A 24,585-nucleotide genomic window follows, 5' to 3' on the forward strand; every position below is an offset into this window, starting at 1 on the left:
TTATCTTTCATTACTGAAATGAGAAAATAAATTTTAAAGTATTTAGTTTAATAGACAAAAATCCTTAAAAACCATGGGGTTAGCATGGGGAAGGGAAAGGTTCTTAATGCTAAGCAGGTTGGTAATCCCTGATATAATGTGTTTGCTTCCATTTCTACTTCTTAGCCACGTTACTTCACAGGGAAACATAAATCATCAGTCAAAGGCCCTCTTAGCCCAATCAAATTCAAATGGCCTCAACAGATCTTTAAAAAGATTAAGTCGGCTGGGCAGGGTGGCTCACACCTGTAATCCCAACACTATGCGAGGCAGTGGCAGGTGGATCACATGAGGTCAGGAGTTTGAGACCAGCCTGACCAACTGGTGAAACCTCACCTCTACTAAAAATACAAAATTAGCTGGGCGTGGTGACGTATGCCTGTAATGCAGCAATTTGGGAGGCTGAGGCAGGAGAATCACTTGAACTCGGGAGGCGGAAGTTGCTGTGAGCCGAAATTCCACCATTGCACTCCAGCCTAGGCAACAAGAGTGAGATGATGTATAAATAAATAAATAAATAAATAAATAATAAAAAGAAATACTTTAAAAAAAAGATTAAGTCATGCATCCATGTCCCCATACATGTGCCTCGTATGATAAACATAAGTCAAAACTAAGGTCTTAGTAATATAAGGTGTAAGCTGCAAAATGACAGTTGTTACTCTGAATTTAAGCAATTTATCTATTGCTGAAACATGGTTTTCAGAACAAGGAAGCTTTAATTGTAAGTTTTTAAAATTATTTATTACTGAAAACTCTCTGCAAAGGAATTCAAAATCACATCCTACAAATATTTCTCCATATGAATTTTAGGATTGTTTTTTCTAGTTCTGCGAAGAATGAAGGTAATATTTTGATGAGAACTGCACTGAATGTGTAGATTGCTTTTGGCAGTATGGTAATTACCACAGTATTGATTCTACCCATCTATGAGCATGGGATGTGTTTCCATTTGTGTCATCTATGATTTCTTTCAGCAGTGTTTTATAGTTTTCCTTGTAGAGGTCTTTCACCTCCTGGTTAGATATATTCCTAAGTATATTTCTAAGTACCTTATTATTATTATTATTATTATTTTGCAGCTATTGTAAAAGGGGTGGGGTTCTGGATTTGATTCTCAGTTCGGTCACTGTTGGTATATAGAAGAGCTACTGATTTGTGTACATTAATTTTGTGTCCGGAAACTTTGCTGAATTCTATTATCAATTCTGGGAGTTTTCTGGAGGAGTCCACGTAGCCAAAGCAAGACTAAGCAAAAAGAACAAATCTGGAGGCATCCCATTACCTGATTTCAAACTATACTATAAGGTCACATTCACCAAAACAGCATGGTACTGGTATAAAAATAGGCACATAGACCAATGGAACAGAATAGATAACCCAGAAAAAAACCCAAATACAGCCAAGTGATCTTCAACAAATCAAATAAAAAAAAAAAACATGAAGTGGGGAAAGGACACCCTACTCGACAAATGGTGCTGGGGTAATTGGTAAGCTACATGTAAGCTTAATTGGCAAACTACATGAGAAAATAAAACTGTACAGAAGGATCCTCAGCTCTCACCTTACCCAAAAATCAACTCAAGATGGATCAAGGACTTAAATCTAAGACCTAAAACTATAAAAATTCTAAAAATAACACAGGAAAAACACTTCTAGACATTGACTTAGGCAAGGATTTCATAATGAAGAACCGAAAAGCAAATGCAACTAAAAACAAAGATAAATAGCTCGGACTTAATTAAAGAGCTTTTGCACAGCAAAAGGAACAATCAGCAGCGTAAACAGACGACCCACAGAATGGGAGAATCTCTTCACAATCTATACAACTGACAAAGGACTAATATCCAGAATCTACAACAAACTCAAACAAATTAGCCAGACAAAACCAAACAAGCCCATCAAAAAGTGGGCTAAAGACATGAATAGACAATTCTCAAAAGAAGATATACAAATGGCCAGCAAACATATGGTAAACCGCTCAACATCACTAATGATCAGGGAAATGTAAATCAAAACCACAATGCGATACCACCTCACTCCTGCAAGAATGGCCATAATAAAAAAATAATAGATGTTGGTGTGGACACGGTGAACACAGAACACTTCTACGCTGCTGGTGGGAGTGTAAACTAGTACAACCACTACGGAAAACAGTGTGGAGATTCCTTAAAGAACTAAAAGTAGAACTACCATTTGATCCAGCAATCCTACTACTGGGTATGTACCCACAGGAAAAGAAGTCATTACACAGAAAAGTACTTTCACATGTATGTTTACAGCAGCACAATTCACAATTGCAAAAACGTGGAACCAACTCAAATGCCCATCAATCAATGAGTGGATAAAGAAACTGTGAGATACACACACACACACACACACACACACACACACACACACACAATGGAATACTACTCAGCCATAAAAAGGAATGAACTAATGACATTCACAGCAATCTGGATGAGACTGGAGACTATTATTCTAAGTGAAGTAACTCAGGAATGGAAAAACCAAATGTCGTATGTTCTCACTCATAAGTGGGAGCTAAGTTATGAGGATACAGAGGCTTAAGAATCACACAATGGACTTTGGGGATTCAGGGGGAAAGGGTGGGAAGGAGGTGAGGGATAAAAGACTACAAATTGTGTGCAGTGTGTACTGCTTGGGTGATGGGTGCACCAAAATCTCACAAATCACCATTAAAGAACTTACTCATGTAACCAAACACCACCTGTTCCCCAATAACCTATGGAAATAAAAAATAAAAATAAAAAATATTTCTCCATAGCATGCAAGACTTATGGCAGTGTAGGAAGCAATGTCTAAGTACCTGTGAGGGTGGAAATAGGAACAACATACTTGTATTCAAGACTAGTGTCAAAGCAGCAATTTTCCAGGGCATCCAAAGACTTCATCAGAAGAAGGTTAATCTCTTGGCCAGATATATCACTGAATGAAGATCAAGGGGAAACAATGAATTATTTAAAATTAGTCAACTGTCCAAAATGCTTAATACAATATTATTCTCTCAATATTTTACTGGAAATACAAGCATTTCTCTTTTAAAAAGTAACAATACTGATGAGTTGCATATGCTTATTTTGTAGTTACAGAAACTAAGTCTGACAAATTATTCAACAATTGGGTATCTGAGCAGTATAATCACTTGCAAACCAAAAAACACAAAATCTCCTATTTTTGATTTTTCTCAGCCTATTCAAATTTTAAGTCATTGAAAAATAAAAAATAAACTCAGAATTCTAAATTAATATTTCTAAGAACGCTTAAGTGATTTTCTTCAGAATACTTAACGTATTAAGCTGACATTATCAATAATGATTCCAAACCTCTTTCTTGCAAAGACTGTCGCTTCTTTTCATGTCTCAATTGTGGAGGCTGTAAATTCTATTCCTTTACTTACATTTTTTTTAAGGGGAGAAAATCTTAGACCTATATGTGTTTGCATTTATACAGAAACTGATGATTTTATAAATGCCTGGGTGTGAAGTATGACTTGCATAGTAAAATAAAACTTAAAAGGTTCTATGGCTGTCCCTTCAGGCCGATTTGTGGGCTTCATCACTGACATTTTAGTAGTGAGAGATTCCTACATCTCAACTCTCATATTGCTACTTCAGATCATGCTAAGTGGAATGTAACTCCAGGAATGACAACCAGGCAGAGAGCACTTTTTAAAACATTTTCCCAAACCAAGACTACAGCAGTTTTGCTCAAGGTGAAGGATTTTTTGCAATGAAACAAATGCCCACATGCACATCCCTTGCATCGCACATACAGACTTAATAGCTTTAACTAAATAAATCCTATGAAAGTTGTCCTTTGGAGTAAAATATACTTAAATATCCTAAACAAATGCTAAAGAAATTATACTTGTATTTTCTGGCGGTTATGACAGAAGCAAGAAGCTGTGGAACAATATTCAGGAGTCTTCTGAATAAATTCTAGATTGGAACTTAAATTCAAGAGATTTTTCAAAAGCCTTAGCAAAAAACGAAATTATTTCCACAATTCTCTCTCTCTTTTTTTTTTTTTTTTTTTTTTTTTTTTGAGACAGTCTTGCTTTCTCACCCAGGCTGGAGTGCAGTGGCACAATGTCAGCTCACTGAAACCTCAGCCTCCTAGGCTCAAGCAATTCTCATGCCTCAGCTTCCAGAGTAGCTGGGACTACAGGCATCTGCCACCATGTCTGGCTGGTCTCAAACTCCTGGGCTCACGCAATCTGCCCACCTCGGCCTCCCAAAGTGCTGCAATTACAGATGTGATTCATAATTCTCTTCTACATGGTGATTTCTTAGTCTCTGAAAAACAACATACTGTCCTAATTCTGTTTCCATTAAAGGACCACATTGGGACACATTTGATGTCACTGACTAGTCAAAATCAACAGCTCTCAAAACACTTGGTTTTAGAAAAAAAATTAAACTTTCTCCAAAAATGAAATTATCTGTTAGTATTGTTACTACGTGGTAAAAAAAATTTATTAGTATCAAAAGGCAAATATTTGAGATTCCTCAATTCCAACAAATTGGGAAGGTGGGAGCCATGAATAGTTATATTAGTAATGGCATTACTAACACACAGACCCTAATTAGAAGGAGGATGCTATCAAACACAGGAACATTAGGGTAAAGTTAAAATTTGTAGTTATTCGGTGGGTGCTCAGCTAAGGAAGGAGCTTCCTGATGTCTTTGCCCAGGGTTTCCTTCAGGTGTGAATTCAAGTTAGACAGACAGGAGTGGAAGACAACCTAGGAAGCAGGGTCAAGAGTTCTGGGGGAATCATCATAGGTTTCTCCAGGGAGCATGATTAAGTTAACCACAAATACAAGCCTGTCAGCCTAAAAGCAGCAGCATCTCCTCCTAAGTTAGTGAAGAAAGTAGTCAGAGCCAGAATAGGATGAAATGAGTTGCCTCGAATTAAACTGCCACGGCTCATTTTTAGTTGCAAAACATGTTGCTTGAAAAGATACCAAAGAAAGAGCATGGACACAGATGGTGAAGAGACTGTCATTTGTAGCATACTAGCAAAGGGAAAAAAATCACTTTCAAGTTTTAAGTCTTTAAAAATACTTTGTGTTCTGTCACACACATAAGATATGTAACAGTCAAATCACATGCAAAGGGCAGTTTTTTATTCATCTCCAGAACAAGACCTATGTTTATTAGTGATGGTGAACAGGACAAAATGAATATTCTGGCCATATTGCACTTACGGCCTCAAAGACTAAGAGAATCATCCCAATCATCTGACAGATGTTTCTAAGAGCTGAAAATGATCATCTGAAATATGGTATTCCCCCAAATCAATAGCAATTCACATAAAAGTTTCACATACTCATGTTTGTGAACTTAATGGTCTCAAACTGAAATAAATATAGCATAGTGTCATCCAGTTTATCCACACCAACACCAATTCTTGCCTTTGGACAGCTAATTTCTGCCAACCAGGAATTTAAAAAGAATCTAATATCACAACAGAATGCCTCTCTCTACTATCATATTTCCAATGTAGGAAAACAGGGATAATTAAAAGTCACTGACATCAAAATATTCATGATAAGCAAATATTCATGTTGTATCCCACTACAATCAATGTAGATACATAAAATTCTAAGACTTGCTAGAAAATAAAGAATAAGCAGTATGAACAACAAAACAAAAGTAGACTTATGCACTAAAAAAACCTTTCCGATTTAGTGGAATTTTCCACCTGAGTCTATTCCATTAGCTCCATTCAAGGGTCAAGTTAGCAGTCCAAAAATGAGCAATCAAAGTGAACAAAGCACACAGTATAATATGCACAGATTAAGACTCTTTAAGGATTATAAAAATGTGGCTAGGGCACAGGAAAAAAAGCAATATTTAAAGCTGGGTACATGTAGTTCTCAGGTGATTCAGTGATTCCCAACACCCCTTAGGCACTAGAGATATGCCAATCCTCTCCTCTCATTTTACAGTGATATCAACAAAAGATTGGCAGTCATTTTCATCCCATATAAACCAGAATAAAAGAAGCTTTTTACTTACAGCACCATGAGATTAGACTTTTCTCATGTCCACCACACGTAGGTACCGTACCTGGGGCTTTCATCTAAGCATGAAATGATTTTCAAGTAACCAATCACTTTAATACTAGCAACTCTTAAAATACATGAACACCTCCATGATGGTATTTTACATAGGTAAATTTACTCATAAAGAAGAAGAAAGGATCAACTTGTCCATCTCAGAAAGTTTGGCAAACACATGTTGCTCAGATACAATGTTTATGTATAGGTGTGTATGGGTACAAAATCCTTTGCAAAAAATCACAAAGAAGAAAAGCAGGAATATTTTAATAAACTGTACCTGAGTTTCTCTTCACACAAGCGAGAGAGAAACATCCCTAAAGCAAGACCCATGTGGATTTGCACGGCTTGAGACTCATCAGCACTTGGTTTCCCAGGTAACCTGGCAGTCAGCATGTTCAGGATTTCCTCAACCTTCTCTTTGCAAGAGATAATGAAAACTGGCACAAGGAGAGACAAAGCCGTGGCGGCAGCAGAACGGGCAATGGCACTAGCTGTGTTTTCACCAGAATAGGACTTCTAGGACATGCCAAAGAAAGAAAACAGGGTTAGCCTTTTATTTACAACGTGAAGGAAGCATACCTATCATAAAAGCACTATAAAACCACACAAGCCTCTCTTAGATCCACCCCGGCTGACACCCAAAATAAAACATTTTTTAAAAATCCAAACATTTTTGTCTATAGATTATGTTTTCATTATTAATGAAATATTTTGCTACTAAATAATCAATTAATAATATCCTTTTAAATTTGAAAAACCAAATTACAAGTGTTTTCCTTTTAAAGGTTATAATTCCCTCACTATAAGGCTTGAAACAATTTCAGTGTTTCTAAAAGCCCACATGTGTATATATTTAAAAAAAAAAAAAATTGAAGCTATCTGAGCTTGGACAAACCAGCAAGTCACATTATAAATGTCCATAAAGCTAGGAGTTTTCCAGGAAAGAAAGGAAAAGAGAGGAAAAGAGTTTAACTTTAGTATAGAGAAACAAGTATAAATTTAGCACAGGGATCTATTGGCACATCTCCCAAAATTTTTTTGGTGGGAACACTTCCCAGTAGATGGATTATTTCCTACAGGGGGTTAATTCCTTTTAATTAAAAAGGAAGTTGAAATCCTAAAAGCCTTTGGTTACAAAGCAATAACCAGCTATTCAAAATGAAATGGAGAGCTCTATATGCCCCTTCCTACATGTAATTATGGGAAAAGAAATGAATAACAGCCGTAATAAAATGACAGAGCAGCTGAATATGAACAGCTTCTATAAGAATCCCATGTTAGAGAGTTCTACCAGACATTATATATATTTATAAATATGTCTCAAGTGGGAAAGAAAGCCCATTTATCATTCCTCACTATTATCCAATTTAAAATTTCAGACACACCATAAGGACGGTGTTGTCCCTTGCAGTCAAAGCACATTAAAATGTGTTTTTAATTCTAGGCCCATTTGCTCTCTAAGCTTTGGTACTTTAAGGATAAAAATCAAACATACTAAGTTACACTTTAAATTAATATAGCACTATTTTAATGATAATGTTACTCAAAAAGACCCAGCTGGTAGCACACAGGAAATAAAGTGACTTTTAAAACACGGCTTTGAAAAGTATGGTAATGCAAAATCTCACAAAGGTAAGAGGCAATCAGAGCTGACTAGTAAAGAGATTATTTTTATTGGTTTGTAAGAACTAAGCAGCATATGAGAAATTTCATACAGTGCCCTGCTCTGGTGAGTATCTGAACTAGATAGTTATTACAAAGACCTCTAAATAAGCATCTAAAGTTTTCATTCATCATTAAAGAAATAAAAACACTTCTGATAGAAAATAAATCATCATACAGCAATTAACTTTTTGAGCAAAATTTACCTTCCAATCTAATTCTACATCATCTCATAAGTCATTTTTTTTTTTTTAACCTTGACTATGGTTAAAAATCTAGCTCTAAACCCAAAGCGCCTGATGAATACATACCCGATCTTCCCAAGGGCAGGAGGACAGAGGCACACACAATATACAGAGAAGACCTTCGGCATTGAGGTTTTAGGCTAAATTCATGATCTTAGCAACAGTTCAGAATTTGTATTGTATTTTTATTAAAATCAACTATAATCCTCTGCCACTCAGCTGATTGTCCCATGATCATTATAATTCCCTAGGCAATGGATAGTAATAGGGTAGAACCAAAATAGTTCTACACAGATATAGAAATAAAGCATGTACTATGACCAATAAAAGGAAAAGGAAACCTAAACAAAAAAGTCTTTTCTCATTTTGCTTCAAATCTTAGAATACAAGCATGAAGACAGAGGATAGGTAACAGGTGGCTTTTTTTTTTTTTTTTTTTGTAGTGATCAACAACATTACTTTGTATTTACAGAGTATTTAACGGTTTTCAAAACATTTTTACATAAAATATATTATTTGATCTTCACAGTCTTTTTAGACAGTTGGCAAAGCATTAATTTTTACTTTCATTTTGCAGATAAGAAAAATAAGAATGATGAAGTAAGTGTCAACAGTCACAAAAACAAGAAAGGGGGAGCAAGGGCTACAATTACTGCAGATGATATTGTTCAATTCCTTCATTTTATAAATAAGGACAAAAAGACTCAAAGAGGTTGAGTGAATTGCCCAAGGTCACACAACCTGAAATGAAAAAAAAAAAACTATGGCTAGAAACTTGGAGTCCCCACATTTCAGACACCGTTTATTCTACTACAACTGTAGCTCTCGACCCTGACTACACATTAGAATAACTGAGAGAGCTCTCAAAATGCTGATGCCCAGAGTTTATCCACGAGCAATTAAATCAGCAGTGGGGACTACACATCAGTATTTCTTTTTATATGTGTGTGTATATATATATTTCACATGTTATATATGCATATGTACATACATATATATTAATATTTATAGACATTTCTTATAATTTATATGTAATATTTCCATATTTTTTATATATAATATTTCTTGTGTGTGTGTATTTAAAGTTCCCTAGGTGATTCTAACAAATAGCCAGGGATGAGAATCATTACACTATACAATGGATTTCTTTTTTTTTTTTTTGAGATGGAGTTTTTCTCTTGTTGCCTAGGCTGCAGTGCAATGGTGCAATCTTGGCTCACCACAACCTCTGCCTCCTGGGTTCAAGTGATTCTCCTGCCTCAGCCTCCCAAGTAGCTGGGATTACAGGCATGCGCCACCATGCCCGGCTAATTTTGTATTTTTAGTAGAGACGGGATTTCTCCATGTTAGTCAGGCTGGTCTCGAACTCCCAACCTCAGGTGATCCGCCCACCTCGGACTCCCAAAGTGCTGGGATTACAGGCATGAGCTACGGCGCCTGGCCTTTTATATAATGGATTTCATGTGAACAACTGATGTCCTAAGAGTCAACCCTTGAGTTTTCTGATCATGTTTTATTTCTTGCACTTACATAATAAAACCAGGAGAGAAGCTGCCCTCTGGGTTGGTAATGGCTATCCACAATGACCAAGAGTGTATCAAGTACCATGGAAATCCACTCTTTCATTGAAAGGAAATTAGGTTGAACCTGCAGATGAATTAAAAACATGAAATGATTATGGAAAAAAGAAAACAAATCTAAAGATTATTTCTAAATCCAGGGTGCAACTCCCTTCTATATTAAACAATAAAGTGCTATCATCAAAAAGTAAACTTCATCTGCTTGGACTATGAGCATGCACGTATGAGGTGTACAGGTAGTTGACAAATACACATTTTACCCTCACCTGTGCCCCAAAAGAAATAAGATTTACCTTTCATGAACAAGTTAGCAGAAGAGGATAGATGCTGCAAAACATAACTATCCAAGAGCTCTTCAGAGCTCTCCTGCGTTGAGTGAATCATAGTGAAGATAATATGGAGGTTAAAAGGACAGATGTGCAAAAAACACAATTCAAAAATTCTCATTTCTATGACTTCTTATGTGACAAAGGAGGCAATAAACAGCCCACAAAATTCTGATCAACATCTCTAGCATTTCTGGTGACTATTAACATTTAGTTGTCATTTCAAGCATCTTGACAACATTCACCTAACTCACTGAAAGATTAGGTAGAAAACATGAATCATCTTCAGTTTGACAAAGAAGAGGAAAGAGAACACAAAACCAAAACAACAAAACCCCACTCATTAAAAATAAAACTTGGTTATTAAAGTCACTCATGACCATGGATGTCAAAAGCATTCATTAACTCACATGGTAACTGGAATTATTGTAATTCCTTGAATCAAACAAGGCTGTCACATCTTCAAATCTTTTGTTGGTGGTCATATGCAGGTTTGAATAACGTTTGAAAGTTTCAACTTTAATTAAATAATGAGGTCTTGAATTTGCATTGAGTAATAGCTAAAGGCAAGGTCATCATGAATAAAAGCAAAGCCCTATCTTTGGACTGTGTGGTTTCTCAATGTGTGTTGCAGTGTGTTGGTGTGGAGGAGAAAGTGAGAAAGGCTGGAACTCAAACTCTAAGCTAGACCCCTTTATTACTGGGAAAAATACTGTATAACTGGTAGTTTGACAAAAATAACACCAAAGTGAAGGGATCATAGAAAGGGGCATTGACTTTTTAGGTTGTAGATCTATGCAGCATGTTGCCTCTGTTAAAATATTCCATGGCTCTCTGAAAGACATGAAACATTTCCTCTCTATAAAATTTCCATCTTTCTTATCAGTAAGATTCTAAGTTTAAAATTAAATTTTCATAGGGTAATTAACTAATATTATTCATGCAATAATCCCTTGGCCTCTTTCCCTTCCCTACATGTAATATATATCCATGGCTTTTGCCACACAGCACCAATTCTCTGTTTACTGGTAGCAGCATCCTTTGCAGAGTTCCGTCTTCCCCCCTATTTGAAGGTTAAATGCTCAATCAAGCTAGCTGTCCTACACTATCCAAGGGGTAGGCCTAGGACCCAAGGGATTCTGAATTTTAAGTAAGTGATACAAGGACAATAAATGACTGAAGTTGTTCTCGCCCACTGGAGGTGGTCTGCTTAGATGTTTCGTTAGTATCTGTTGCCTGGACTCCCCAACTTGCCTTGGTTCTTGTTTTTCCCAAAACTCAGTTTTTAAGCTTTGCCTTCAATTCCATGGGCTTCTAGATTCCATATACTTCCTGTTCCTTTTTTGTTTAAATGAGTCATCAGAGTTGGTTGTTTTTAGTGTACCACCAAAAAAACCCACAACAAAAATAGAATACAGATAGCCCATAAGATACTCCTTGAGGACAGAGACAGACTGAATAGTTTTGAATGGTTATTATTAATGAGAGCTTAGTATCTACGAGCTGTTGTGCTTCACATATATTAATTCATTAATCCTTCCAATAATCCTATCTGGTGAGTATTGTTATCCCTCCACTTTACAGATGGGGAAATAGCTTCTGAAAGAGGAAATTGCTACAAATAGGCCACAGAGGTAGTAAGTGGAGGTAATAGGATCTAAATATAGGACTTTCCTATTCCAAAGCCTATATTTTTTAACAACTCAGTTATGTCGTCTCTGTATGATGATGGCTACCAGATAATGAGACTTAAAACAAGAATAAATTCATGCCTTTTTATTTAGACAGATATGAATTATCCAAGAAAGTACACTGGAAATGAATAGTGGCCAGCTCACCACATGTTTAATTAAGAAATAACTGCCTTGCAAAAATGAATAGGCACTTTGTCATTGACATCTACAATTAAAATGCAAAGTACATTTTTTTCAGTCAATAAACACTGCTTATTTATCATTTTGACAGCATTGTTCACTTTCAGTAAGCCTAGTTAACCTTGTAAGATTGGTTACCACTGATGTAAATACAAAAAGATAACCCCTATGGCATAACATTGGCACCTTCAAATAGATATGACCACTTAACTGTGATGGAGAAAGGAAAACAGAAAAGCAGCAAAGTTAGGAAGACACTAAGGCTCACAGTATAAAGGCCCATCAAGTACTATAACTTGGTGCCATAATCACAGAATCTAACCTTGTAAGCCCAGGGCCAGGCTACTTAAAGCCAGGCTTAAAAAGACATAACCAAAGCCCAATTGTTTAAATTACCCCAACTAACCTCCAGGAGCCCGTCAGAGTCTGAGGAGAGGCTGGCTTCATGTCTAGACACGACGACAGCAAGGCTGCTTAGAGCTAACAGCGCATTGCCTTTCACTACCGGACTCTCCCTGTTCAAAAGGAAAAAAAATTCAACAGAGAACTTTGGTATTAACCAGGAGAAGAGAAAGAGCTAATATAGGAGGGTAGATGAAGTCAAAAAGCAACTTGTATTCCTTCACAGAGTCTTGTAAATGCAGGTCTGTTTGTTCCCTGAGGCCAACAGTTTCTTTCCTTCCTTCTGAGTCTAGAGCTGATTCTGAACTCTTATCAATGTAGTATGGGTCATTATGCCTTTTTATAACTTAAAAATCCAAGCTTAGTAAGTTGTTTCTTCCTAAATTTTTATTTCATCATTTAACATTACATTTCCTAGGCTCTCTTCTGTGTCATTTTTGGCCTATTTAAAATTTTTGATTTGTTCTAAAAACATAACTAAGACAGTTATGTCAATAAGCCCAGCCGAATGGAATGCTCTTTGGCTTTTCTGAAGCACTGGTACGTTGAACTGGCTTCTAGCAAACCACTTCAGACTGCACCTTACAATCTGACACATGGCAGCTTTTCTCACTCATTATTATCCTCTCCTTCTTTCTCTTAATATGGCAAAGCTATCAACCTGAAAGTCAGTTTGAAATATAATTTGGAGACCCCACATAAAATACAAAGGAAAAAGCACTGTTTTTAGACTATTTGGTCTGAAACTTGCCTTTTTATATCATCTAAATGGTAACCTTCTAATATTAGCAATAAACTCTTATGTTTGACTTCGGAAATTAACACAAAAACCTGAACCTTTTTAATATACTTACCACTTGAAAATGTACATTTAATATTATTCCATAATTCCAAGCTGATCCTATAAAGTCCCCTATGGGACATCAATGAGATGTTCTAGGTTTGCCAATTCTGTTACAACAGAACTCCAGCAATAAGAGCACCCATACCATCAGATTGTTCAGTTCTCAGTCCTATGATGTGGTTTCCCATGAATACAGACAATGTTCCCCAAAATTTGGACTTGAAACTTGAATCTGAATTCAGTGCATGATCCAAGAACCACTTCCTGCTTACCTTAGGGCAGGACTACAACAGATGTGAGGGATAAGGAAGATTTTCAACTCTGCTCCCTTAATGAGCCTAGTACCTCCAGTCCCAAGCCATAATCTCAATTGAACACTGAGTCAGTGGGTATTAAATTGTTGGCGCACACATGTTTTCTTGCATTTCTGCTTCCATTTGGTAAGAATGGGACTCAGGACTTGCCATTAACAAATCCTTCCATCTACCTATTCGCCCATCTCTCCTTCCCCCTCTCAGTCCCACTTTAGAGTGGTTTAGCTCTGTGAAGGCTTGAAGTCTTGATCATTTTGTTCACCCCCCTCCACCTCAATTTATTCCTCCATGAGGCCCGTCAAAAGTTAATAAGACATCAACATTTATAATGGGGAGGGTTGGAGGAGAAAATGGGAAGGAAGCCTTGAGGTCTAAGCAGATGGCTCCAAGTTGGGTTTTGCTAGAGTTCTGCAAAGAGAATTACTGAGCACTCATATAGCTAATAAGAAAACACAAGGAAACAAGGTGGGATTTGGTCACTCCTAGGTGCCCTAGCCATAAAATCATTTAACAAAAACAAAATTAAATATTTTATTTCTAATAGTATCTCTTTCTTTTAACAGAATATCCTGAGACCTTTCCTACTGTAAAATGGTCATGAATCCCTAAAGCTGAGTTTTAAAAATAGTTTTAAATTCTGAGTGATCTGAGAATTAATTAGAGTCCCAGTTTTATTATCCTGCAGAAAACATGAGGTCACTAGAATCTGGGTATCAAATGTCATAAAACAAATACATTAGATAAGATAACATAAAAAGTTATTTTTAACCCCAAAATTCTGAAAGAGAAATTAGCCTCAGTTTTAAAACAGTACCCAAAACTATTTTATTTCAAATCCTTCACTAGTCTTGACATACCTGAGTATGTATTGTTCTTAAGTAATGGAGAAAAATTTATTTAAAACCACTGGTAATAAGATCTTTGGTTGCAGAATGAACGAATATTTGGACAATAATCTTTGAATTAAAAACCTAGTCCACTCTACACAGTGCAGCCCTAGGCCAAGTTACACATTTCATAAAGGTACCATGACTAACTTTTCGCATTCCCTTCATGCCTGCCACAATGACTTATGGATAGAAGGTACTCAATACATACATAGTGAAATGAATTCAAGGAGGAGCTGGAGAGGTGGGAATCTATAACTGGTTCAGTAAAAACTCATCACCTTGTTGCTCAATAACTATCCCCTAACAGTCAAATGGCAGCAACTAATTTGCATAATAACATGTCAGCATCCATACAGTATTTATTTAGGCAACACCACTGACATTTTAATTAAATTGTCCTTTAAAACAAAATGATGCTATTAATCTAATTAAAAAGCACAAGGAAGGATGAGTTACACTGATGCTTTCTTACGGACAAAGTATTACATTACATATTAGTAAAGTGACTCAATACTTTAGGGATTTTTATCTTCAGGTTTAAATCTGTTTAATAAATAATAATGGAAATAAATTTACATCAATCATCAGGTTTTATACGTGTTCTGATTCTCCCTTACCCCATCCCTGAAGCTTTAAAAAGGTTATTAAATGAACAAACCAGGATCTTCCCATGATTGGTATTTTACTTTTTGCATTTAACTTCTAGCTCTGAACAAAACAAGCCCTATCCTGACCCAAATCAGCCTGTGGCAGCTGTAGCTAAGGATAGGGAAGCTAAGCTGGCAGTGGGCAGTAGTGAAGACCTCACAGGGTTGGAGGAAGCCAGTGGGAAGAAGACGACAGGGTGACAGAATGATTTTTTTCCCCTGCTCTATCACCAGTCTCTCAGCCTCCAGACCTAAAATATCTCTTATTCACTTGCTGCCATTCCTAGTATTGTCAAGATTGCTTTATTAAAATAAGGTCTATAACATACTTTGTAAGTTTTGATGAGAAGGTAATGCCACGAGAATATGAATTATTTTTACTCATGTGAACACACTTTCTTTAGGTACTAGTCACAAAGTGATGCTTTATGAATCTGAAGATCACAATCACCCTGGAATACAATTTTAGAATGGAAAATTGCAATAGCTACTAGACAGGGGAAATTATAATGTGTTTTAGGAGAAAGTTGGTAGCTTCTTCTGCATTCAACCTTTTTGCTGCAAAGGTCAGAGCACTGCTTTTAATAGGATCTACGTAGACTACCTAAGAGAACAAACTATGACAGGTAAAGGTCAAAGACAGCCTGCATTCTCATCCCAGCATCCCCTCCCCCTCTGATACGCAACTGTGCCCTCTCCCACTGTGTCTGTAATTCACCAAACTGGAAAAAAAAAGACATAAATGAGTCTCTATCTAAGCTCTCTGTACTTTAGTTTTCATTTTATCAACAGGTATCTCCCAGTGCCTTCCATAGGACTGAGTCAGGGAGGATTATCACTTCTATTTCTCTTTATCCAGAAGACATGAGACTGAATAGTGATAATCTGCTGAGATCAGACTTCACAGTTAAGTGTCTGTTTAAGAAATTACTAATAGAAAGCTAACTCTAAGGTAGATCATTTTTTGTTTTGTTTTTAAGGCAAAATCTATTTAGCTACAGAAGGTTTTGCGACATGAAAAGGATAAACTATACTACAATTAAAAATTTCTAGATGATATGGACTTTCAATACACATGAAATTCTCTAGGTCAAAGGTATATCTATGTTAGCTGAAGGCGAAAAAGAAAGGAGTCAAACAGAAATGGCAGCAGTTAAAGGAGATGGTGGAAGGGAGGAGTGTAACTGGCATGTAACTTACTGCCAGGAACAATTAGTCAACTTATTAGTTAACAAAGGAACCTGAAGAGATTGTTCAAGCAAGTTCTGGGTATTTTTTAGTGAGAGCTGGCTTAAGGTAAATAAAAACCATCAAGGCAGTGACAATCAAGTAATTTTTGTTAAAACACCATAAGCACATGACTAAAACTGCTTTTTTAATGGGCCTTGGCATTAGTTTTTAGCATTTAAAAATTCAATTTTTAGATATGTTGAACCCAGTAACACCAATGGAACAAAAGGAATTACTACCAACATAACTCATATTAGCAAGGATTTTTTTTTTATCCCCTTGAACTAAATTACAGTCCTTTAAGTCTGCACCAAAGCACATGTCATCTGTTAGGTATATAGCAGGGGCTCAACTTCAGTGACTCCTGATGTAAAAGTTATATGTTAGTACCAATCCCTCTGTATTTTCACAAAAAGACATGTAGTAAGAATTCACCTACTATAAGAAAGGGTAACGATTAATTTTTTTGAAAAATAATTGAAGAGTACTTTAAAATCCTTAAAGTTATGACATGCCCTAAAAGGAGAAAATGTATGTACCATGTACCTGCCAGGAAAAAGTATTTATAAAAAATGTTTGATAAAAGACTAAATGGATCTTACTTTGCAGCTGCCTTGGTGATCTCATCAGTCAGCATGTCTCTAACCCTGCAATAAAGATGGAAAATAAATAAGAGTTTATGGTAGAACAAGAAATCATTCCTTTCTCTTTTTCATCAATTAATAAGAACATCCAGCAATGGCTCCAGATCTTAAAACTGTACTAGAATTTCAGTGTAAGGTGAAAGAACTGTAATAAGGGCTCTGCTTCAAAGACAGCTTCATTTTCCTGTTCATGAGGTCACTGAGTGGAGGCAAGGAGGAGGTGAATGTGTGACTGAGAGGGGATATACGACAGCACTGTAACAGTATTATCTCAGATGGAGTGGTGCGTATACAAGTGTCCGTTATATTAGTCTCTACAATGAACCGAATGTTTGTATACCCCACCAAATTCACATGTTGAAATCCTAATCCCCAATGTGGTGGCATTTTGAAGCCCAAATGGACTAAGACAGTCTCTCTTTTTCACCTGAGAGCTCACCAAACCATCAATTTACAATTTCCAAATTGTACATATGAAATAGTTGCTATGTGTTTATAGAAAATGCAATTTCAAACTTTTGTTATATAGTCATGGGAAAGCCAAAAGAAAATAATTATACTTGTGGGTTAGAAAGAAGGTATGTACAATTCAAATATTTACAGAACCAAATTTTTTAATTCAATATAGAATTTTCAAGATAAAGTAAAAAATAACCACTTGCTGTCAAATTTACTTTTTTAAAAGGATTGTTTTCAATATAAACATTGAATTTTATAAATTTAAAGGTTTCATAAACATTATTAAAGTTATTGCATTTAAATACAAATTATATTGACATTCATAAATATTTACATTTGATATATAATAAAATCTTAGCTATTCAGCACTCTGAGAATGAGTCACTCTTAAGAGGCAAGTTTTTCAGACAGGTGCAATACCTCCTATAGATCTCAATCTTTTATTTTTCAAAAGCATTTGACTGTAAATTTCTCTAAAATGTACTGTCTAGTTTCTGTGTTCCTAAATGGAATATAGTCTATTCAACGTAATATTTCATTGGTCAACGTGGGATATTTACAAATGATGACCTATGTATACTTACATTTAAGGTCAAACTTTCCACTTGTGCACTAAAGCTACTTCTCTACTCCCTCCTCTCTGCTGCATCACACATTTTTCCATCTCTACTTGTATTATTCCCCTTAGTATGTGAACCTACTGTAGTATCCACCCTTTAAAAGAAGAAAGAAGAACAAGCCCACCAGCTATTGCCCCATTTCTTAGTCTGTTATACATCAAAACTCCTGTAAAAGATTATCTATACTTGATGACCCTAGTTATCTCCTTCCACTCTCTCTAGATCCTGGCTTTTGTCTCAATAACTCTTACCAAAACAGCTCCCGTCATGATCACCAATTATTTTCAAGAGACTGAATCTAATGCTCAATTCTCGGTCCCTATCTTCTGCAGCCTAACAGCAGCATTTGACACAGTTGGTTATTCCTTTCTTAGAACACCTTCTTTCCTTCGCTTTTAAGATTTTACCCTCTTTTGTTTCTTTTTCTACATCACTGATAACTAATTTTCCATCTGCTTTATTGGTTCCCTCTTCATCTTCCCCACCTTTAAATATAGAACCAGGGCTCAATCTTTTGAAACCTTCCGTTTCTGTATTCACTCCCTAAGTGACCTTACCCAGCATCATGATTTTAAATGCCATCAATATGCTGATGTTCACTAAATTCACCTCTCTAGCCCTGAGCTCTCCCTGGAACTACAGACTAGTCAACAACCTGCTTGCTATCTCTAACTGGAGGCTAATGAGGCATCTCAGGCCTAAGTCCAAAATCTGATTCCTACTCTACGCAGACCTGCTTTTCTCTAGTCTTCCTTGTCTTAAATGGAAATGCCATACTTTTGTTTAGTTAAAATCTTGAGATATCTTTGATTGATCCCTTTCTTTCACATCCTTTATTTCAAGTATTAGCATTTATATCATATGGTATCTGCTTAAAATGATTCAAAATCAATGTACGTTTCCACAATAACATCCTAGTCTAAAACACTATTATCTCTTGCCTAAATTACTGCAACAGACTCCTAACCATGCCCCGCAGGGTGTATTTTCAACATAACAGCTAGAGTGGTCCTTTTAAATCATGAGTCAAATTCTATGATTAAGATCTGCCAATGTTTCTCCATCTCACTCACAAAGTCCTCTTTGTGCTGACAAAGACTCCACCCTGCAATCTCCCGAACTTCTCTACTCTTATGTCCACTATTTCCATCCTTGCTCTCTCTATGCCACACAGGCTTTGCCAGGTACACTCCCAGGGCCTGTGATGAATTCACTGTTTCCTCTTCCTAGAATGCTCTTCTGCATATCAGCTTGGCTCACTCCACCACTTCTTTCAGGTTTCATTCAAATGTCACATTATTAAAAAGACTCTGTTCACCCTACAGAAAATGGTAGCGCCACCCCCCAACCTCCCTCAATCCTCATTCACTCTCTATTCCCTTTATCATACTTTATTTTTCTTCCACGAATCAACTTCTATCATATTCCCTTTGTTTATTTGCTTATTATAGGTTTCCATCTACTCAAGTATAAGCTTTGGAAGGACAAAGAAGGGGCTTTATTCACTACTGTTCCTCTGTGCTTAGAACAGTGCCTGGCACATGACAGACACTCAATAAATACTTTTTGAAATAATAAATCAAGTGACGACTTTACTTAGATTTGGGATTGTGTTCCAATTAAGTTAGGATGATGAAGAGCTCACTTCAAGGTAGCTTATTAGTCACTGCAGGTTTAACTAAATGTTTTTTTCTTTCTTTCTTTCTTCTTTTTTTTTTTTTTTTTTTTTTTTTTTTAATAAAGATAGGGTTTTGCCATGTTGCCCAAGCTGGCCTTGAACTCCTGGGTTCAAATGATCCACCTGCCTTAGCCTTCCAAAATGCTGGGACTACAGGTGTAAACCACCACACCCAGCCTATATCATTCTTAAGAAACTTCTAGGGACCTGTCTCCTTTATACCCATATATACACAGCCCATGAGTTTTCACCAGCAATAGGTATCGATAGGTCTTTCTACATATTTTAAAGAACTTAGCAAATATACTACTTCACCAATTATCACTTTCAGATGATTAAATGAAAAATAGATGCAAAAGGTATGAGCAAATAGGATGCAAAACCCTCTAATCCTAAATCCAATATCATAATGTTTAAACTTCATTGCCTTTTTTTTTTTTACAAATCTAGAAAATATGGCTTAGAATACAATTAATCAAAAACACACACACAGTTTCTGCTTTTCTACATCAGCCAATTGTCAGTAAATGAAAACCTATAATTAAATAACCATTGGACAGATTTTCAGATTAAAGCAACCTGTGGTTGTAGGCAAAGCTATTTAGGCACTTTACTTACATTTAGGCTGGTGAAACACAAATCTGATACAGTATTCTTCTCAACCCATGTAACAATTTAAGTTGCTTTTATGAGCCAGTACTAATATATTTCTAGATAATATAGTGGGAATTCCCTAGGAAATGTCTGCCAAAGAAATTAAAGCCATGACGTGGTAAAGTTGCTCCTAATAATTATGTCTTGGGGAAAATGGGAGCAGAAGAGGGGAGAAGTAATCCTTGACTACATGTGAGGTAGGAAAGCAATGAACAGAGTGGGAAAAACAGAATTTTTCATTCAAAAGCATATAAAATAATCAGTTACAGGTGGAAAAGGGAAAAAGCAAACTGTTTCCACATTGTTTTAGAACGTGTGTGTGTGTGCGTGTGTGTGTGTGTGTGCGCGTGTGTGTGTGTGCGCGCGTGTGTGTGTGTATGTATAATTTATAAATAAAGCTCTCCATCTTCTATCTAGGGAATACATCTATCAGCTCTTCTGTCATTTCCCCTTCAGGCTCATATAGAAGTTAAACCTACTAACCTTAAAGCCTTCAAAGTAGTTACCTTTCCCCTCATAGCTCACTTCCCATGACAAATAATGGGCAGCTGAACACGAACCCTTACCAGAGCCAGGCTGTGCTCTTTTTGTACTGCACCTCCTCAGGTTCTTCTTTTCCATGTTTTAATTGCAACTCCAGCTCTCCTAGTCTTCCCTGCAAAAATCACAGCATAAATCAGCATGCAAACTCGATGGCTGAAGTGATTTTAAAATTTCTTTGGAAAACACAGATATATCATTTCCCATTTGGCCTTAAGTGTTCAGGATAGGATATTAGATTATGAAAAAGAATGTGTGAGGAGAAATCATCACATCAATGCTCAGGTATTTCTACATTCACCAAAGAGGTAAAATCCTAGAGAAGTTGTATGTTTGGCAAATTTAGTGCAGAGAATTTCATTTTGGGATACTTACTGAATCAAATTTGAATTTCAGAGGCCCCATTTAAAAAATCTCCTACATGCTAGTGATCTGCCTTTGTTAGCAACTGATAATTTTAGCTAACACCAAAATATACCAAGATTGAGGGACGTACACCAGTATTACAACAGAAACATAGAAAACAAGCTAGATAAAGCACGTAACACTTAAGATTCAGGTAAGATACAACATAGTTTATTCTCCAACAGCTCCACATCACAATTCTATTTCTTGAGTGAACTTATAAAAATAGATACCATAATTCCCAAATTCTACCATGTGAAAAAAATATTGCTAACATTGTTCAAGTCCAAGGCCTTTAAATATGTATTATCTTTTCCATTTTTTTACTCAGAATTATTTTAATCAGATGCTTCCCCTTCTACTCCATCACCAATTACGTTATCTAAATGTGATTAAAATATTGATTTGTTGATGGGCCCTAACTTGGACAAGAATTCAGCAGTGTAATGCCCAACCATTAGCAGAAGTAGATGTGCCAGTTTACATCTCACAAGCAGTAAACAAGAGTTCTGGTTACTTCATATTCTCACCAGCAATCAGAATTGTCAGGCTTTTAATTTTTACCATTTTGGTGGATATGAAATGGTCTTCACTATGGTTTTAATGTTATTTCATTATTTACTAGTGAGATTGGGCATCTTTTCACATCTTACTTAACTATCAGGATTTTTCTATTCTGTCCATTTTTCTATTAGCTGTCTTTTTCTTATTGATTTTAGAGTTCTAAGATATAGTCTATAGAAGAAAAGTATGTATCTCTCCATACTTAGAAAAGTGATACACATTGAAGAGTTAAGGACATAGGCTCAGAATGCCTTGGCCTAATGCCATTTACACTTACTGGCTGTGTAAACTCAGACAAGTTACTTCACTTCTCTAAGCTTCAGTTCCCTCATTTGTAAAATGTGGCCAACAAATATCTCATGGTATTAAAGCATGACAATAAATAATATAAAAAAGTGCCTATTTAGCATAGTGCCTGATAACAAATAATAGTTACCGTTATTAGATTTGTTGTCAATAACCAAAGATCTCTACCCCCCTCTTATTTTCTTACAAAACCATCTTTCATGAATTTATCTAAATATTTCCTGAAATAATCCATATTTTTACCTGTATAATCTCATGGAGTAAGAGGTTCCCAAAAATCTAATATCCAGACTATAAAGTTATATGCCCTAGTACTTCTCACAGTTACTCACCCTGTGAGGTCAAAGACTATTTATCAATCTACGGAGTTTGCGTATTTAGCACAACTCCCAACTCACCATACCCTGGGGCTCGCCAGTTCAGGCACTCTGAGATGTAACGGACACTCTATTCACATCCTTCATAGTTTGCTTCAATCATATCCATCCTCATTCTCCATACTTTCAAAGATAGAATTCTGGCCCTTTCATTCTCCTGTTTGTTTCTTGGAAACTAGCAAGATATTAATATTGGTCTCCCAGGAGTCCAGGCAAAACAAAGTATAAAACAATTTTTATTGCCTGTCTCAGTTATGCTTCTTAAATTATGCCTCCTTACCCCTAAAACATTTCCTATAATGCTTTTCCAAAAAAGGCAAGGAACAAGAAATTAAAAGGTTAAAAATCGTTTAAAAATAAACAAAACACAAGAAAACTAGAATACATGCACCTTCTTAAGAAGGCCTACCATTTTAATCTTCCCTGCAGTCACAAACCAGCACGACCATTCTATTGCGACTAAGTCGTTTTCATGTTTTTTCTTTCTCTGAGTCTGTTCTTTTCCATCTCCTTTTCTGGAATGTCTCCCTCATTAATCCCTGCCAGCCAATCTATGTTGGGCTATTTACTCAGATCCATGTTGTCTTCCAATTCTTGATGTACTGGTAATAGAGAGATCCAGCAGCATTCATCTCAGTCATCTCTGCTTTTCTGACTAACATTTTTGAGAAAAACTTATTGGGAGCAAAATGGCTACAGTGATCACCTGAATTGAGGATTTTTGGATTGCCTGTAGATTCCAATGATTAATCTAGCTATCCCCTCTGATTTTTAATCTTTAGCCTATACCATAAGAACTTGTTGATTATAGTAAGTAATTTCACCTAGCTTCCTATACATTTAAAACAAAACAAACATACACACACAAAAAAGGAAAAAAAGTATAAGCTGTCATAGAGTAACTTATTAGAAGCTGCAGTTCCTGATCTGGGCTCTGATTTCAGATTATTTGGCAACTAGACGGCCAATTCAGGAAAAAACGCCTACAGTTAATTTGCTTTCATACCTCTCTCCTGTTTGAGATCATATTTACAATTCCAAAGAGCCCTTTTCACAAAGGCTGGAGACCTTAACCTCCACAGCATCCCAGAAGGGTAACAAGATAAAGACTGTAGAGGGCTCCTAACCAAAATGGCCTCTGTACTGTCAGTCAGCTTCTATCTGCATTTTTCATCTTAATGGGAAGAAATCTAAATACCTCTCCATGTCAACCACTTTGATATGCTTATAGTTAAAAACCCCAGGTTCCTACGGAAAAATTAGGTAAGGCTTGAAGCAGACATCTAAGCAGAAGCTACAAGTAGTGTTCAGATCTCAGACTTACATCCTAATTAGCCTCCAGGAAGTAATGGAGAATGTACCTTTTAGTGGGTTTCCTAGGCTTAATTGAATAAAACATCGCTCCTCGAAATGATCCTCTAGTTTAATGCTAAAAAATATGTCTAGCACCAGATGGAAGTAACTATAATTCCTGTACAGAAAAAGTGTCTTCTAGGACAGAAATTCTTGATATAGACAAGGAGTCTGGCAGTTGCTCCAATTATTCCAAGATACCATAAACTCTATTTAAGTGTGTGGACTCATTTAAAAAACTTGTTTAAGCGTAAATGCATCAGTGTACTTTCAAGTAATAGTGATAGCCTAAAACACACTGCTGTACTTTTAAATAATACTGCAAATCTCATTTTAATCCATCCTTTCACTTTCTCTTCTTTTGTCACCAACTCTCAATGGAACTGGACTTACTAGAAATCCAAAGTTAAGGGATTTTAAATGATAAATAAAGATACCAACCATCACCTTAATAGCAGAATAATTGACCTGCACTGCTAAAAATCATGAAAAACCAACAGGTTTTTCATAGATCAAATAGATCTGCCCTTTAAAACATTAAACAAACTTGCATTATTTATTATAACAATTAATGACAGTGTTAGGGAAGATACATGGCACAGTGGAAAAAGCTAAGGCTCTGGAGTCAGACAAATCCAGGTTAAGTTCCTGTATTTTCATTTAGTGCCTGTTGGGTTCCTGAACTGTTTGCTTTGCTTTCCTAGCTAACCCTGCTTCCCCATCTATAATCCTATTATACATGGGGTTAATAACATCCACTTCAAAGGGTTTCTGTACAGATTAATTGAAATAATATATGTTAAGTATTGGACACACACTAGTTACTCAACAAACCATAGCC

At 36.2% G+C, this 24,585-nt stretch overlaps 1 protein-coding gene across 1 annotated transcript in view; it reads right to left on the minus strand.

Annotated features, from left to right (window-relative positions):
- FOCAD (focadhesin) overlaps window positions 1-24,585 on the minus strand; it is a 315,281-nt gene that overhangs the window by 58,803 nt on the left and 231,893 nt on the right. The window contains exons 23-28 of the mRNA XM_025360104.1: window positions 20,766-20,854; window positions 16,747-16,791; window positions 12,224-12,332; window positions 9,568-9,684; window positions 6,408-6,646; window positions 2,899-2,988 (exon numbers count right to left, since the gene is read on the minus strand). Coding sequence (XP_025215889.1) covers window positions 2,899-2,988; window positions 6,408-6,646; window positions 9,568-9,684; window positions 12,224-12,332; window positions 16,747-16,791; window positions 20,766-20,854 — 689 coding nt within the window. The remainder of the gene's footprint in view (window positions 1-2,898; window positions 2,989-6,407; window positions 6,647-9,567; window positions 9,685-12,223; window positions 12,333-16,746; window positions 16,792-20,765; window positions 20,855-24,585) is intronic.

This window comes from Theropithecus gelada, chromosome 15, assembly GCF_003255815.1.
Source record: "Theropithecus gelada isolate Dixy chromosome 15, Tgel_1.0, whole genome shotgun sequence".
In the NCBI taxonomy this organism is placed as follows: Eukaryota; Metazoa; Chordata; class Mammalia; order Primates; family Cercopithecidae; genus Theropithecus; species Theropithecus gelada.